The following is a 17,145-nucleotide window of genomic DNA, read 5'->3' on the forward strand; positions in this document are numbered from 1 at the left end:
CCGCCTGCGCTGGCTCCAGCAGCGGCGCTATAATGCAGCGCGCGCGCGCCGCTCCAGCAGGGCGCAAAAATACAGCGCGCGCGCCGCACAAACCACATGTACATTTCAAAGAAGATGAGCAAAAATGATCAAACAAACAAAATAAAAATCAATAACAAATAGTTCAAAATAAATCATTACAACTCAAACAAATAGTTTATTGTTCAGTACAACAACAAATAGTTCAAAATAAATTATTACAACACAACAAATAGTTCATGAACAATACAATGTCGAGTGCAGATATCATCATGCTCTTTGCCGTCCATGCCATGCCCACCACTCTTCAATTAGATCATTCTGAAGTTCCTTGTGCGTTGCGGGACGCCGAATGGCATGATAGGAGGCAACAAAACGGGCTACCCTTTCAGCCCTCCGCCGCACTCGCACGGGATGTCCCAAGAGCTCATACTGTGAGTAGTCTAAATCTTGGCCACGCTCATTCTCGATGATCATGTTGTGCATGATCACACAAGCGTGCATGATGTACCAAAGCATTTTTTGATCCCAAAATCTTGCCGGTCCTCTCACAATAGCAAATTGGGCTTGCAAAATCCCAAATGCTCTCTCCACATCTTTTCTAGCCGCCGCCTGAGCATTGTGGAAATCAAGATTTTTCTTACCTTCCGGTTTTTTCAACGGCTTCACGAAGGTTTGCCACTTTGGATAGATGCCATCCGCTAGATAATAGCCATAGTTGTACGTACGGCCATTTGCTACAAACTGCACAGGTGGCAACTCACCGTTTGCAATCTTATTCATCAGTGGTGACCGGTTGACAACATTGATATCATTCAAAGATCCAGGCATTCCAAAGAATGCATGCCAAATCCAAGTCTCCTGATCGGCCACCGCTTCAAGGATTATAGTGGAACCCTTTTTTTGGCCGTGGAATTGCCCATGCCATGCCTTTGGACAATTCTTCCAACTCCAATGCATGCAATCTATTGAGCCAAGCATGCCAGGAAAGCCGCGCGCTTTGTTCATCGCCAATAGCCTTGCGGCGTCTTCAGCAGTGGGAGATCTCAAATACTCCTCGCCAAACACTTGCACAATTCCCACTGCAAAGCGCTTGACACACATGATGGCTTGGCTCTCACCCATAGCCAAATGATCATCAACTAGATCAGCCGGGATACCGTATGCCAACATACGCAAAGCGGCTGTCACCTTCAGAAAAGTGCTATGCCCGAGCTCTCCGGCGGCATTCCTCCTTTGCTGGAAAAACCGGTCATGGCTCGCTAGTTTCTCTGCAATGCGCCTGAACAAGTCGGTGCTCATCCTAAACCGGCGACGAAAATACGACTCCGGGTATGTGGGATTCTCCACGAAATAGTTCTTCATCAATCTGTTATGGGCATCAATCCTATCTCTCCAAATTTTCTCCCGACCCATAACCGAACCACCGTGCTTCGGTTTTTTATTGATATGCATAGCTACGATCATTGCAAGATCCTCCTCCTCTTCCATATCAAATTCTTCTTCGGAAGAATCATACGACGAACTCATCTACAATGTTCAATACTATACTATAAAAACTACAATTCAAAACATGCACCAAATTCATGAAGTTTGAGCAATACATACCTTGTAGGCGTTTTGTCAAACACCTTGCGGGCGCGGCGCGGCAGCGAGCGCTCGGGCGCTGTTCCTCGGACGACGGAGGCGCGCGGGCGCCGGCGGTACTAGGAGGGGATGGGCGGAAGCGCGGGCGCGCGGGGATAGGCCGGGGAAGCCTGAGACGGTCGCCGGGGTGCGCGGGCGGCGGTGGCGGCGCGGCCGGTCGGGGGTGGAAGCGCGAGAGGAAGAGCGGGCGCGAGCGCTCGAGTGTGCCGCGCGCCGTTGTGGGCGCCCGAAATACGGTGCGCGGGTAATTGTTTTTGACCGCGCGCCCAACCTGTTTTAGCGCGCGCGCCGTTTTTGCGCGCCCGCTGGAGCGACCTGACGCGTTGCGCGCGCGCTAAAACGACCTATTTTGCGGCGCGGCGCTAGTTTAGCGCGGCTGTTGGAGATGCTCTAATGATTGGATTTTTCTGCATTTATTTCAAGCTTTTCGGCGATGTATGTTCAGTGGGAGGTGGTGTTCCCATCAACTATGAAGACGTCTGTGATGATTCGTTAATCTCAAAATAATGTGTCGATTTAATCTTTCGAAAATGCTCATAGGGTAGGCCGTGGGTACATATGACTTTCAGAGAGGCGAGTGTATGAGCGCCACGAGACTCAAATTTCGTTGCAATTGTTTCCGAACAACTCTTGTACTGCCACAGCTGGATTTCGCGGTCAGCCGAGCCGCGTTTTCCATTCGAAAAAGTCGAGTCGTTGGCTCATCTTTGTGAGCTGTGGGTCCCTGGAGCAGTAGCAGGAGGAGGCGCCAACCGGACGCCAAAACCCCGCCCCCGCCCCAATCACACCCCCCTTTCCCCTCGCCGCCCCCACTTTTTTTCTCCCACTCCGCCCCCGATTCTCCCCAATCCCCTCTCGCCGCCGCCAGGAGGCAGCACCGGAATCGCGGCGACCGAAGATCCCCTCCGACCCGCGCCAAGGAATCCCGCCGATCCGCTCGCGCCTCCCGGATGGCCCTGCACCAGCACCACGCGGGGTCGGCGTCCGGGTCGGCGTCGGCGTCCAGCTCCAGCTCGGGGCTGCACCTGCCGGCCTCGCCCTTCGGGGACACCACCCACACCAAGCTCTTCGTCGGGGGCCTCGCCTGGGAGACCACCAGCGAGAGGCTCCGCCGCTTCTACGAGCGCTTCGGGGACATCCTCGAGGCCGTCGTCATCACCGACCGCCACTCCGGCCGCTCCAAAGGATACGGCTTCGTCAGTGCCCGCTCCTCCTCCTAATTCTGCTTCCACCTGTTAGTCTTTCTGGAAACGCTGTAGCAGTGCTGGATTGTTTACGACTTTCATGCTCGTCTCCGCAGGTGACGTTCCGCGATGCTGAGGCGGCCACCAAGGCCTGCGAGGAACCGTCGCCGGTCATCGATGGCAGGCGGGCCAACTGTAACCTGGCGTCGCTAGGGCGTGCCCAGCCTTCCACACCCCTCGGTATTATTCTCTTCTAATACTACCTATTTGGAATAGCTTGTACGCACGTTTTGAGGCCATTTCATCAAAGTAGTTACTATTGTTTGCAATTTAATGCAGCATAGTTGTTGCTTATTGATGTTGTCTTGTGCAATCTAAATCAATCAGTTCTACCACGAGTCTCCCTAACAAAAGTTGTAACATGACTAGTACATGAGTCCATGGTGCTTAGTGACTTACTCTGGAATTCAGTTAACCCTCATCATGTTGCAAAGTAAATCAAGAATTCAACTATGGGTAGGAAAGGGCTAGGGTTTGCTTATCAAAAGGTTGTTTATGTGGTAATAATAGTGTCCTTTCTATATGCATGTGTTCTAAAACATGCATTCTATATAGGGCGGCCAAGATCAGCTGGCTCCTACTTTGGTGTTCCCGTTCCAAGGGGCATTTATGTAGGGGGTTATGGTCAGCAACGACCACTTCCGATTGGATACTACCAGTACCAGGGATTCCCGGTTCCACAATACAGGTAAGATTATTTCCAGAACATACAGTACAACTTGTTTAAAAACGCAAGCTTTAAGAAAATTCAGTGGGTTGACGATGTAATGCTATCAAACTGGCATGTAAGACGAAGTATTTAGAAGTTCCATCTTGTCCCTAGATGTCTGTTCACGACTTTCATGTTCTTTTTAGGCCGATTCTTCACCATTTTTTAGTATAATTTGTTCATGTTTATACCCTTGAATTTGCAAAATTTAAATAGATTGCAATTCTTTTACTGGTTTTAACTACCAAGGTACTCCCTCTGTAAAGAAATATAAGAGCGTTTAGATCACTACTTTAGTGATCTAAATGCTCTTGTACTTTACGAGGGAGTACTTCATTTAATAAAGATGTAAACGATCAAATTAGAATTTAGAATGCAACCATCCTCTGCAAAGTATTTTGTCTAGTTTTTTTTCCCAATTCCCCATCACCATGTATCACTTGGGCACAAAAGTATGACCAGATGTATTTGATTTGCCCACGTTGTGTAGATTATGCATATGCTTGTCCCTCGTTAGCCATCTATCATCTGTCCCACTCCCCTCTTTCCCTTGTTCCTTTGAAAACGATCAAATTATCAAAACTGCTTGAGTTCATGGAGCAAAATATCACTGTTTGGAAGCCATAAGAAGTACATTCAGTTCATTTTCTTCTTTCTTTTTTGCAGTTACTCCACATATGGGACTGAATACATCTATCCACAGGTTAAAGTGTGAACATGTAAACTTAAATATTCTTGTGGAACACAAGTCATGCTAAGGATTAGCATATTCTAAAAAAATGTCTCTTTGCAGGGTACATTAAACCCATATGTTGGTCAGCAATATGTTCCAGTTTATGGTGTCTCAGCTGCAGCAAATACTGCTAACCAACCATTTAGCCAATTGAGCCCATCCATTTCTGGTGGGGGCAACGGCTATCCGATGATGCATGGTTACAGTATGCCAGGAAATCAATTTGTGCATCTCACTGGGTCAAACTTAATTAATTCATCCCCAACAAATCGTCCCACCATTCAGGCTCCCTTTTTAGTAGGTAAGCTTTCTCCAGATCACATTTCCACTATTTGTTGGGCCTTCTTTTCCATCATAAAGAAAGACCCTTCCAAATAAACTCAGACATGGTTTCAAGATCCAACTGCATTCACTAAGCAACATATGCTTCCACTCTGAATTATTATGCTAACATAAATATAATTTTCCATTTTTCTTTCTGAATCTTTTCTGGCATGCTATTTGCCCTTGTGAAAATGTATGTTTATTTGGCTTTTGTAGCAGCACCAGTTCCCTCCCATCCACACTTAGTTGTACCAGCCCACTCACCTCAGTTTACACAAGCTAGTGGTTCAGACTAAAGAGCAAGCTGAACTGTGCACCCCCAACCATTTATACCTTGAGGTTTGCTTTCTCTGGATCGTTGTTATCTTGTTTGCGTGTTGACTGCCTAGCTGTAACTGACACTAGATTTTTTTGTCCGTGCCAGGTAACTTTAGTTTGCAGCAGGACTAAAAGAACAGTGCTGCTGTATTTGCAGCACTTGTTCTTACCTGGAAAAAATCATCCTTGTATTCATAAGGTATGTATTGTATCAAGCAATCATCCTTGCATTCATCGATTAGTGTGTAAGTGCACTTGGATAATGGTCTCCTAACTGGGCCCATTTGAGCATGCTTGTGTGACTTTGGTCTGTTCATCAATACAACTGTTACACAGATTCTAGTTTTGTTGATGCTGGTTTAGCTCCTGCATCTTGATTCTTACTCATTGATAGTAACTTTTGGGATGTAACTCTACAGGTTGTCCTTATCATGGTCGACATATGTACCTGGAGATCATGAACTGTTCCGGTGGATGGGGCAGTATCTCAAGAGCGACGGCTGCTCTTATCAGTTTGGCTTGGTTCAAATCCTGTCCTGGTGGGGGATTGTGATCGTCGATGTTTAGATACAGCATTATTATTGATTCTGTATCTGACAAGTCATGGATATATGGTGGATGCTGGAATGGAGTCCAGCACTCTGTAAGGTTGACTAATCCAAGGGGATTAGTCATGATGGCACTCTTAAGAATCAGGGATGAGTCACGATTTGATGGCACTGAGATGAGCATCCATCTGAAGAGTCACCAAGTTAGTGTGCTTTAGTGTCGCATAGTTTGAGTCTTGCACAAGCAAAAGTCAGTGTCATGATCTATCACTCTGGTTTCGCACTAGGCCTATTGATAGCCACATTATGGATTTACGATGCTCCGCTCGAGTGTAAGCAGGATGTTCAGTTTGCCCAAAGGGTGGCCGGAGATGGTCCTGCGTCTGCACCAACTTCCCATTAGAGCTTCTCTGCGTTATTACACAACTGGTGATCAGATCAAGCTCTATTTTGATCCGTGTTTACAGTTGGTGTTGGTTCCAGAACCGTTGTGGTTTTGTAATATGTCTCAGAAGTTCTAATTTACATTCATGATGCTCTGAGCTTGGTAGTTCCAAGATCAGAGTCTTGTTGTACTTGAATAATAATAAATCCATCTGCTGCGAGTCCAGTGATGCGGTGCCTCTCATCATGGATTTTCATGAACTTGGTGGCGTGAAAAGATGTACTGGTGGTACAATTGAGCTGTGTGTTAACTCAAGAAAAATAGTTTGTGAACAATGTCCATGTGGTATGTGTACCCTCTAGCTGAGGTTAATAGCCCTTCCGACATGTATACATGTTGTCAAGTTTGATCCTTTCTGCTGTCTGAATGGAACCAAACACATCTTACATGAATGTGAAGAAACTCCTCAGTGCTTTATGAGCAAACAAATATACAATCGGTACATCCTATGTGTCTTGGCTCTTGAGCGCTATATGAGCACGCAAATGTATACAATTTTTACATTTTATGTGTTTTGCAAGGCCAGGTGAGCATGTCATTCCAGCTGCTGGGATTTCCTACACATTCAGAGCTACTAAATCCTGGCGAAGGCTTGACTTAAACACACTCCAGTTTGAATGCTACTGAACCCTGTAAACGCAACTTTGAAATATCCTATGGCTGGATGTTGGAACGGCCATCATAGAACTCTCAATTCGAGTTTGTCATATCCAGCTTTTGTCTTGTACTTTTCGAATAGTTCTTGCATCGCAACCACAAATTGTTCATGCACCTCGTTTATCTGTCAACACCAAGGCATGTTAGTATTTTGCCTCCATTTCAAGAACAAAAAAGGCATGTTAGGATATTAAACAAGAACATGGTTTCAAAACTTGTTTCCACAGTTGCAAAGAAACCGGCATGATAAAGTCATACATTCATACTCTAAACAGATCTAGAAAATGACATCCATATCGAGCAACTAAGGCTTGGTCCAGAATGACAAAAATGCACACCAGATTTTGGCCTTGGGTGCTTAACTAACTGTTTTCCAGTTCTGTTTAATAGCAAAAATCACATCTAACATTTGCTCAATCTTTTTTGGTCGGATGCTAAAACGCCCAGAATGATTCTCACCTCATCATATGTAGGCTGAGGATTTTTCTGAACCTCGATTGGTCTTCCAACAACCAGATGAAGTGGTGTCGCGAAAGGGATGGGAGTCCTGTATTACAAATTTACACATGTGAATACTGAATCGAAATTATTTGGCATTTACGCAAATCAGATCAGTGGAAATATACCAAAAAGAAGATATATGCACTCAAGAGCATTACCCGTATTTCCCAAAGAAAACAATTGGAGTAAATTTAATTGCTCTAGCAATCTTCACAATCAACTTGCCACCTGGCCTCCACCACTTGTACACAAGGCTCTAATAGACAATAGCACAAATATTCATTTCAAAGTTAGGTAACCTGTTCAAGTCAGCAACCCATCCACTTCCATCAACATTTATTATGCACCCATGCATGAAATCAAGGATACTGCACTATTGCATATCATCATGTGGCAGAAGAGGTGCCGTTACCTGTCCGAAGCAGAAGACCGGGACTAAAGGAGAACCTGTCTCCATAGCGATCTTAACAAAACCTTTTCTTGATTTCAGAAAAGCAACCTGACAATTGCAAGAATTGTTTGTCATTACGGCATAAATTGAATGATAACAACAATGTCATCAATGACTATGCAAGAAGAACAGCGCCGCAAACCTCCGAATCATGATCCATGTGAAGCATCTCCTGTACACCTCCAGGCACTACGATGCAGGTATAACCAGCTCGAAGGTAGGAGTAGAAGTTCTTTCTTGAAGCAGGAACCAAGCCCAACCACGTCCATATCTGCCTCAAGAACGGAGTGTAGAACACCTAACGCCAACCAGAAATTCACCAATTAAGAGCACGCCTACCAACAGCTTACCGAAAGACTGAATTCAATCAGACACCGACAATGCACATTTAGGAAGGTAATGAGAGGGTTCCTCACCGCAGTGCTTGCAAGAACCTTGGTCTTCGGCAATGGCATGAATCCAACAAGGTCCACGAGGGCCCCAAGGCCGATGGGCAGAACAGAATGCGGTTCATAACCGAACACTGCAAACATACAACAGTAAAATTACAAATCGGGCGGCTCTGCACAAAAAAGGCAGGCTCTAATCTTTCCTGCTCATCTTTTACTTCACCCTTTCATTTGAGTAGACCCAAAAAAAGGGGGTAGATACGCTGATCCAAGCATGCTCCAGGGAAGGAAAGCTCACCGTAAGCTCTTTTGGGGTCAAAGGCCTTGTAGTCCTCCACATGTAGAGTGACGGGGAAGTACCCAACGACGTACTTGCTTATGAATCTGCAGAGGCGTCCACCGAATGTGAGATCCAGGCAGCAATGGCAATGCACGGATGAGGAATCGAAAGGGGGAGAGGAGGGGGAAGGGAAGGGGGGCGAACCTGGCGATCTTGCGTCCAATCCTGCTCTTGTCATTGAGGGGCACGAGCATGAAGAAGAGCTGCGTGCCGAGCACCCTGCGCCATCGGAAGGAGCTATGAGGGCTGCTTACGATTAACCGGCAAAAGAAGGAGGATGGGGGGGAGTGGATCAGTGGACGGACATGGCGGCGACGCGGCGGGGGAGGAGGAAGAGGGAGGCGAGGACGAGGAGGACGTTGAAGTGGATGGCCCCCAGCCAGAGCGCCAGCGCCAGCGTGGTGCGCAGCGGCGAGTAGGCCGTGGCCCGGAACACCGTGGTCCCGTCGGGCGCCGCCTCGGCCGCGGCCGCGGCGCCGTTGCTCAGGCCATTCCCCGCGCCCATCCCGCCGGGAGCCTCGATGCCGGGGCGGGGAGGAGGAGGAGAGGAAGGGAGTGGGGGGCTTCGTTCTCCCGCGTGCGTCGCGTCGCGTCGCGCGCGCTTGCCCCCTTCTCCGGTGGTACTACTACCAGTGGTTTTGTCCGTGGCGCGGGGGTGTGCGGGCGGAGTCGTCCACCTCCTCCTCGATCCTTTTTCCTGCCAGCCTGATTGCTTGCTTTGCGTTTGCCGGTGCCGTGCCAAAAATCGTCGGCGCGAGCCGTCGGATCGTGGCGTGCCCGCCCACGCGGCCGGGGCGGATCCGCGCGGACTCTTCTTCTTTCTTCCAACCGGGTGCCGTGCGAGCGGTGTGTCCCTGCCTCGTCCCGCGCGTCCCCTTCGGGGCTGTTGACTCTTTTGCGTCGTCGGGATGGTTCGGGCGTTCATTTCTGAAGTATCAAGAGCGTATATACAAGCTATAAGTCATTTACGCATCCAGACGTGTCCGTAGACAGCAGTCGTTCCCGTCTATCCGGACTCCAAACTCATATAACTCCACACAACAAGATCAAAGTATAGCAGATGTCAACAAAATAAAGAGATCAAAGTATAGCATAGATCATAGATCAGACATAGCAAATTTATTTACAATTGGACATAGCAAAGTTTAATTTACAACTGGACATAGCATACTGTCCGTGTATTGACACGGGTGTTTACATCCTAACTTATGCAGAGACAATTGCAGCCTTCCCGACGGCAAGGGCAAGGGCTTGTCAGAGGACGGCTCTTAACAATACTCAAGACTTGGTGATCAATACCATGAAGAAAACCTCCAGGAAGGGGACCGAGAAGTACTAAAGAAGAACTTAAGATCAAGATTCAAGGCACCGACAAGCTTCGGGATGACAAGCTCTTCCGCACCGCTCCATGGTGGAAACAAACAAGAACTTGCCGACAGGTGGTCAGGTGAAGCTTGCCGGGGCACATGGCAACGCCGTGGCTAAAGATCAACTCTAGTGATAACCGTCCAAGTGGCGTGTCAATGAAATATAAGGTAGCTGGGCGAGCGATACAGGTGGACATGGACGACCTTGCCGGCATTTCTCCTCAGCGTGACACCTAACAGAGCATTTAATGCTTTTGTCCTAATCCATTAGAATTATGTATTTGACGTTGCAGCTTACTGTAGCCACTATCCATCTCTATATTTACCATTTTGCCACTGTGGTAGCCCCTTTCATCGATAAAAGGAGGCCCATGGCAACCTTTAGAAGGGTCGACACCCTGCCCAATTGCACTACGTAGCTGCACTTTCGAGCACTTTGCCGGCAAGATTGCGCTCTCTTGTAACTTGGTCATTTTCGACATATCAATCCACTAAAGTAGGAGTAGGGTTTACGCTTCACAGCGGCCCGAACCTGGGTAAATCTTTGTGTGTTTACCTGCTGGATTTGCTCTTTGTGCATTGCGATTCCCACAGGCGGACCACCAAGGGGTATTATTGGTCCTGAAGTCTGTCGTACGTCAACACATATGTAATTCACAAAAGATCGAACATAGGAAGTCTAACCAAACATAGGATGCCAAATTCACAAAGTTTATCCTATGATAGATAGGATAGAGCGAGAGGGCGTCAAACTTCACCACTTCCTCGTGGGCCCCTTCCCCTGTGGTATCCGGAGCGGCGGTAGTACTTAGCAGTGTAGGTGCCTTCAGGAATGTACCGACATTGGAGCACAACCAACACCTGAGTCAAAGGATCATGGTTTTCATCCGGAGCAATCCAAAGGAGGAGAGTTCCTATGACTGTGCCTTCAGGAAGAGGAGGCAACATCCACAGGCGCCGTCGCCTTCAATCCGACCAAAGTCTGACAAGGATTACCCCCCGGCACATACGCTAGATCTCTAAAACTCCACCACGCCGCCAGAACGGCCATGGCAGCCAACTCGCACCTGAGCCGCACGCCCCGCTCATGAGCAACATGACTTCATCTGCCATGGGTGTCGTCCCGGTAACCAAGACCATTCCTCAACCGCCACCATGACACACATACACCGCTGACCGATGAGGGCTGAAGTTCCTCCTTAGAACCCAAAAAGGAACCCTTTTGCAGGAATGTGCCCTAGCCAGCTAGATCTAAGCACGGGAGGGTCGTCAGTAGCCGCTAGCCTTGCCGCAGCCGCCCCATTGCTATAACAAGCGCCGGGGCCACCGACACGACCCTTTTGTTGGGGAACATAGTAATAACTCAAAAAATTTCCTACGTGTCACCAAGATCAATCTAGGAGATGCTAGCAACGAGAGAGAGAGAGAGGGAGTGCATCTTCATACCCTTGAAGATTGCTAAGCGGAAGCGTTACAAGAACAAGATTGATGGAGTCGTACTCACGGCGATTCAAATCGCGGAAGATCCGATCTAGCGCTGAACGGACGGCGCCTCCGCGTTCAACACACGTACAGCCCGGGGATGTCTCCTCCTTCTATGATCCAGCAAGGGGAGAGGATAAGTTGAGGGAGAGCTCCGGCATCACGACGGTGTGGTGGTGGAGCTTGTGGTTCTCCTGCAGGACTTCGCCAAGCACTACGGAGGAGGAGGAGGTGTTGGAGGAGGGCGGGGCTGCGCCAAGGAAAGGGGTGCTACAACCCTCCCACCCTTCCTCTATTTATAGGGTGAAGGGGAGAGGGGGGCGGCCCCTCTAGATCCCATCTAGAGGGGGGCGACGGCCAGGAGGGGGAAACTTGCCCCCAAGCAAGGTGGAGGCGCCCCTCCCCTAGGGTTTCTAAACCCTAGGCGCCTTGGGCCCTTGGGGGGGGGGGGGGGGCGCACCAGCCCACTAGGGGCTGGTTCCCTCCCATATTCAGCCCATTAAGTCCCCCGGGGCAGGTGGCCCCACCTTGTGGACCTCCGGACACCTTTTGGTGGTCCCGATACAATACCAATAACCCCCGAAACCATTCTGGCGACTGAAACTGGACTTCCCATATATAAATATTCACCTCCGGACCATTCCGGAACTCCTGTGACGTTCGGGATCTCATCCGGGACTCCGAACAACCTTTGGTAACCACATACAATTTCCCATAAAAACTCTAGCGTCACCGAACCTTAAGTGTGTAGACCCTACGGGTTCGGGAACCATGCAAACATGACCGAGACATTCTCCGGCCAATAACCAACAGCGGGATCTGGATACCCATGTTGGCTCCCACATGTTCCACGATGATCTCATCGGATGAACCACAATGTCGGGGATTCAATCAATCCCGTATACAATTCCCTTTGTCCACCGGTATGTTACTTGCCCGAGTTTCAATCGTCGGTATCCCAATACCTCGTTCAATCTCGTTACCGGCAAGTCTCTTTACTCATTCCGTAACGCATGATCCCGTGACAACTCCTTAGTAACATTGAGCTCATTATGATGATGCATTACCGAGTGGGCCCAGAAATACCTCTCCGTCATACGGAGTGACAAATCCTAGTCTAGATTCGTGCCAACCCAACAGACACTTTTGGAGATACCTGTAGTGCACCTTTATAGTCACCCAGTGAAAGAACATGTGCTGCCCCCATGTTTGGTTTTGGTAATTGATGACAATCTCTATGGACTAATGGTTGTCTTGAGTTATATTTGAAGGATTTGTCCATAGGATTTTCTTGAAGTCCATGTGTTGGTTTCAAGGAGTTTATGAGTTGACCAAGGTGCTGAAGGAAATATGCCCTAGAGGCAATAATAAAGTTATTATTTATTTCCTCATATCATGATAAATGTTTATTATTCATGCTCGAATTGTATTAACGGGAAACATGATACATGTGTGAATACATAGACAAACATAGTGTCACTAGTATGCCTCTACTTGACTAGCTCATTGATCAAAGATGGTTATGTTTCCTAACCATAGGCATGTGTTGTCATTTGATTAATGGGATCACATCATTAGGAGAATGATGTGATTGACTTGACCCATTCCGTTAGCTTAGCACTTGATCGTTTAGTATGTTGCTATTGCTTTCTTCATGACTTATACAAAGTTCCTACAACTATGAGATTGTGCAACTCCCGTTTACTGGAGGAACACTTTGTGTGCTACCAAACGTCACAACGTAACTAGGTGATTATAAAGGTGCTCTACAGGTGTTTCCAAAGGTACATGTTGAGTTGGCATAATTCGAGATTAGGTTTTGTCACTCCGATTGTTGGAGAGGTATCTTTGGGCCTTCTCGGTAATACTCATCACCTAAGCCTTGCAAGCATTGTAACTAATGAGTTAGTTATGAAATGATGTATTACGGAACGAGTAAAGAGACTTGCCGGTAACGAGATTGAACTAGGTATTGGATACCGACGATCGAATCTCGGGCAAGTAACATACCGATGACAAAGGGAACAACGTATGTTGTTATGCGGTTTGACCGATAAAGATCTTCGTAGAATATGTAGGAACCAATATGAACATCCAGGTTCCACTATTGGTTATTGACCGAGAATAGTTCTAGGTCATGTCTACATAGTTCTCGAACCCGTAGGGTCCGCACGCTTAACGTTACGATGACAGTTTTATTATGAGTTTATAAGTTTTGATGTACCAAAGGTTGTTCGGAGTTCTGGATGTGATCATGGACATGACGAGGAGTCTCGAAATGGTCGAGACATAAAGATTGATATATTGGATGACTATATTCGGACACCGGAAGTGTTCGGGTGTTTTCGGAGAAAAACTGGAGTGCCGGAGGGTTACCGGAACCCCCCCGGGAACTAATGGGCCTTGTTGGGCCCTAGTGGAGAGAGAGAGGGGCCGGCCAGGGCAAGAGGCGCGCCCCCTCCCCTTGAGTCTGAATAGGACAAGCAAGGGGGGGGGGCGCCCCCCCTTGCCTTTCCCCTCTCCCACTCCTTCCTTCCCCCTCCTTCTTGGAATAGGAAAGGGAGGGGGCAAACCTACTTGGAGTAGGTTTCTCCCTCCTAGGGCGCGCCTCCCTCTTGGCCGGCCCCCTCCTCCTCTCCCCCTTTATATACGAGGGAGGGGGGCACCCCATAGACACACAAGTTGATCTACGGATCGTTCCTTAGCCATGTGCGGTGCCCCCCTCCACCATATTCCACCTCGGTCATATCGTCGCGGAGTTTAGTTGAAGCCCTGCGCCGGTAGAACATCATCATCGTCACCACGCCGTCGTGCTGACGGAACTCATCCCCGGTGCTTCACTGGATTGGAGCCCGGAGGACGTCATCGAGCTGGACGTGTGCTGAACACGGAGGTGCCGTACGTTCGGTGCTTGGATCGGTCGAATCGTGAAGACGTACGACTACATCAACCGCGTTGTTATAACGCTTCCGCTTAATGGTCTACGAGGGTACGTAGACAATACTCTCCCCTCTCATTGCTATGCCATCACCATGATCTTGCATGTGCATAGGAATTTTTTTGAAATTACTACGTTCCCCAACAGTGGCATCCGAGCCTAGGTTTTATGTGTTGATGTTATATGCACGAGTAGAACACAAATGAGTTGTGGGTGATACAAGTCATACTGCTTACCAGCATGTCATACTTTGGTTCGGCAGTATTGTTGGATGAAGCGGCCCGGACTGACATTACGCGTACGCTAACGCGAGACTGGTTTTACCGCCGTGCTTTGGACACAGGTGACTAGCGGGTGTCAGTTTCTCCAACTTTAGTTGAACCGAGTGTGGCTACGCCCGGTCCTTGCGAAGGTTAAAACAACACCAACTTGACGAACTACCATTGTGGTTTTGATGCATAGGTAAGAACGGTTCTTTCTCAGCCCGTAGCAGCCACGTAAAACTTGCAACAACAAAGTAGAAGACGTCTAACTTGTTTTTGCAGGGCATGTTGTGATATGATATGGTCAAGACGTGATGCTATATTTTATTGTATGAGATGATCATGTTTTGTAACCGAAGTTATCGGCAACTGGCAGGAGCCATATGGTTGTCGCTTTATTGTATGAAATGCAAACACCCTGTAATTGCTTTACTTTATCACTAAGCGGTAGCGATAGTCGTAGAAGCAATAGATGGCGTAAACGACAATGATGCTACGATGGAGATCAAGGTGTCGCACCGGTGACGATGGTGATCACGACGGTGCTTCGGAGATGGAGATCACAAGCACAAGATGATGATGGCCATATCATATCACTTATATTGATTGCATGTGATGTTTATCCTTTATGCATCTTATCTTGCTTTGATTGACGGTAGCATTTTAAGATGATCTCTCACTAAAATTATCAAGAAGTGTTCTCCCTGAGTATGCACCGTTGCCAAAGTTCGTCGTGCCCAGACACCACGTGATGATCGGGTGTGATAAGCTCTACGTCCATCTACAACGGGTGCAAGCCAGTTTTTGCACACGCAGAATACTCAGGTTAAACTTGACAAGCCTAGCATATGCAGATATGGCCTCGGAACACGGAGACCGAAAGGTCGAGCGTGAATCATATAGTAGATATGATCAACATAAAGATGTTCACCATTGAAAACTACTCCATCTCACGTGATGATCGGTTATGGTTTAGTTGATTTGGATCACGTGATCACTTAGATGACTAGAGAGATGTCTGTCTAAGTGGGAGTTCTTAAGTAATATGATTAATTGAACTTAAATTTATCATGAACTTAGTACCTGATAGTATTTTGCTTGTCTATGTTTGTTGTAGATAGATGGCTCGTGCTGTTGTTCCGTTGAATTTTTAATGCGTTCCTTGAAGAAGCAAAGTTGAAAGATGATGGTAGCAATTACACGGACTGGGTCCGTAACTTGAGGATTATCCTCATTGCTGCACAAAAGAATTACGTCCTGGAAGCACCGCTGGGTGCCAGGCCTGCTACAGGAGCAACGCCAGATGTTGTGAACGTCTGGCAGAGCAAAGCTGATGACTACTCTATAGTTCAGTGTGCCATGCTTTACGGCTTAGAACCGGGTCTTCAACGACGTTTTGAACGTCGGAGCATATGAGATGTTCCAGGAGTTGAAGTTAATATTTCAAGCAAATGCCCGGATTGAGAGATATGAAGTCTCCAATAAGTTCTACAGCTGCAAGATGGAGGAGAATAGTTCTGTCAGTGAGCATATACTCAAAATGTCAGGGTATAATAATCACTTGATTCAACTGGGAGTTAATCTTTCGGATGATAGCGTCATTGACAGAATTCTCCAATCACTGCCACCAAGCTACAAGAGCTTCTGATGAACTATAATATGCAAGGGATGAACAAAACAATTCCCGAGCTCTTCGCAATGCTAAAGGTTGCGCAGGTAGAAATCAAGAAGGAGCATCAAGTGTTGATGGTCAACAAGACCAATAGTTTCAAGAAAAAGGGCAAAGGGAAGAAGAAGGGGAACTTCAAAAAGAACAGCAAGCAAGTTGCTGCTCAAGAGAAGAAACCCAAATCTGGACCTAAGCCTGAAACTGAGTGCTTCTACTGCAAGCAAACTGGTCACTGGAAGCGGAACTGCCCCAAGTATTTGGCGGATAAGAAGGATGGCAAAGTGAACAAAGGTATATGTGATATACATGTTATTGATGTGTACCTAACTAGAGCTCGTAGTAGCACCTGGGTATTTGATACTGGTTCTGTTGCTAATATTTGCAACTCAAAACAGGGACTACGGAATAAGCGAGCACTAGCCAAGGACGAGGTGATGATGCGCGTGGGAAACGGTTCCAAAGTCGATGTGATCGCGGTCGGCACGCTACCTCTACATCTACCTTCAGGATTAGTTTTAGACCTGAATAATTGTTATTTGGTGCCAGGGTTAAGCATGGACATTATATCTGGATCTTGTTTGATGCGAGACGGTTATTCATTTAAATCAGAGAATAATGGTTGTTCTATTTATATGAGTAATATCTTTTATGGTCATGCACCCTTGAAGAGTGGTCTATTTTTATAAAATCTTGATAGTAGTGATACACATATTCATAATGTTGAAGCCAAAAGATGCAGAGTTGATAATGATAGTGCAACTTATTTGTGGCACTGCCGTTTAGGTCATATCTGTATAAAGCGCATGAAGAAACTCCATACTGATGGACTTTTGGAATCACTTGATTATGAATCACTTGGTACTTGCGAACCGTGCCTCATGGGCAAGATGACTAAAACACCGTTCTCCGATACTATGGAGAGAGCAACAGATTTGTTGGAAATCATACATACATATGTATGTGGTCCGATGAATGTTGAAGCTCGTGGCGGATATCGTTATTTTCTCACCTTCACAGATGATTTGAGCAGATATGGGTATATCTACTTAATGAAACACAAGTCTGAAACATTTGAAAAGTTCAAAGAATTTCAGAGTGAAGT

The 17,145-nt window shown here is 47.2% G+C and overlaps 2 protein-coding genes across 4 annotated transcripts; one reads left to right on the top strand and one right to left on the bottom strand.

The window, feature by feature from the left end:
* The first annotated feature begins 2,448 nt into the window (after window positions 1–2,448).
* Window positions 2,449–6,261, top strand: LOC123137987 (RNA-binding protein 24). 3 transcript variants are annotated; one of them, XM_044557881.1, is made up of 8 exons: window positions 2,449–2,861; window positions 2,966–3,089; window positions 3,465–3,597; window positions 4,285–4,327; window positions 4,412–4,652; window positions 4,895–5,014; window positions 5,100–5,192; window positions 5,413–6,261. In XM_044557881.1, the coding sequence occupies exons 1-6, from the start codon at window positions 2,616–2,618 to the stop codon at window positions 4,969–4,971; spliced, it is 864 nt and encodes a 287-aa protein (XP_044413816.1). In that variant the 5' UTR covers window positions 2,449–2,615; the 3' UTR covers window positions 4,972–5,014; window positions 5,100–5,192; window positions 5,413–6,261. The 3 variants fall into 3 exon arrangements, with proteins under 3 accessions (XP_044413816.1, XP_044413814.1, XP_044413817.1); XM_044557879.1 differs by having other exon boundaries at window positions 4,892–5,014; window positions 5,413–6,186; XM_044557882.1 differs by having other exon boundaries at window positions 2,451–2,861; window positions 4,285–4,321; window positions 4,892–5,014; window positions 5,413–6,186.
* A 119-nt stretch (window positions 6,262–6,380) lies between these two features.
* On the bottom strand, window positions 6,381–9,197 carry LOC123137986 (diacylglycerol O-acyltransferase 2D). The gene is made up of 9 exons (XM_044557878.1): window positions 8,630–9,197; window positions 8,469–8,543; window positions 8,283–8,368; window positions 8,012–8,118; window positions 7,738–7,893; window positions 7,557–7,643; window positions 7,303–7,400; window positions 7,103–7,190; window positions 6,381–6,767 (listed from the first exon to the last, which is right to left on the bottom strand). The coding sequence occupies exons 1-9, from the start codon at window positions 8,827–8,829 to the stop codon at window positions 6,666–6,668; spliced, it is 999 nt and encodes a 332-aa protein (XP_044413813.1). The 5' UTR covers window positions 8,830–9,197; the 3' UTR covers window positions 6,381–6,665.
* Window positions 9,198–17,145: the final 7,948 nt, after the last annotated feature.

This window comes from Triticum aestivum, chromosome 6B (assembly GCF_018294505.1).
Source record: "Triticum aestivum cultivar Chinese Spring chromosome 6B, IWGSC CS RefSeq v2.1, whole genome shotgun sequence".
NCBI lineage: Eukaryota > Viridiplantae > Streptophyta > Magnoliopsida > Poales > Poaceae > Triticum > Triticum aestivum.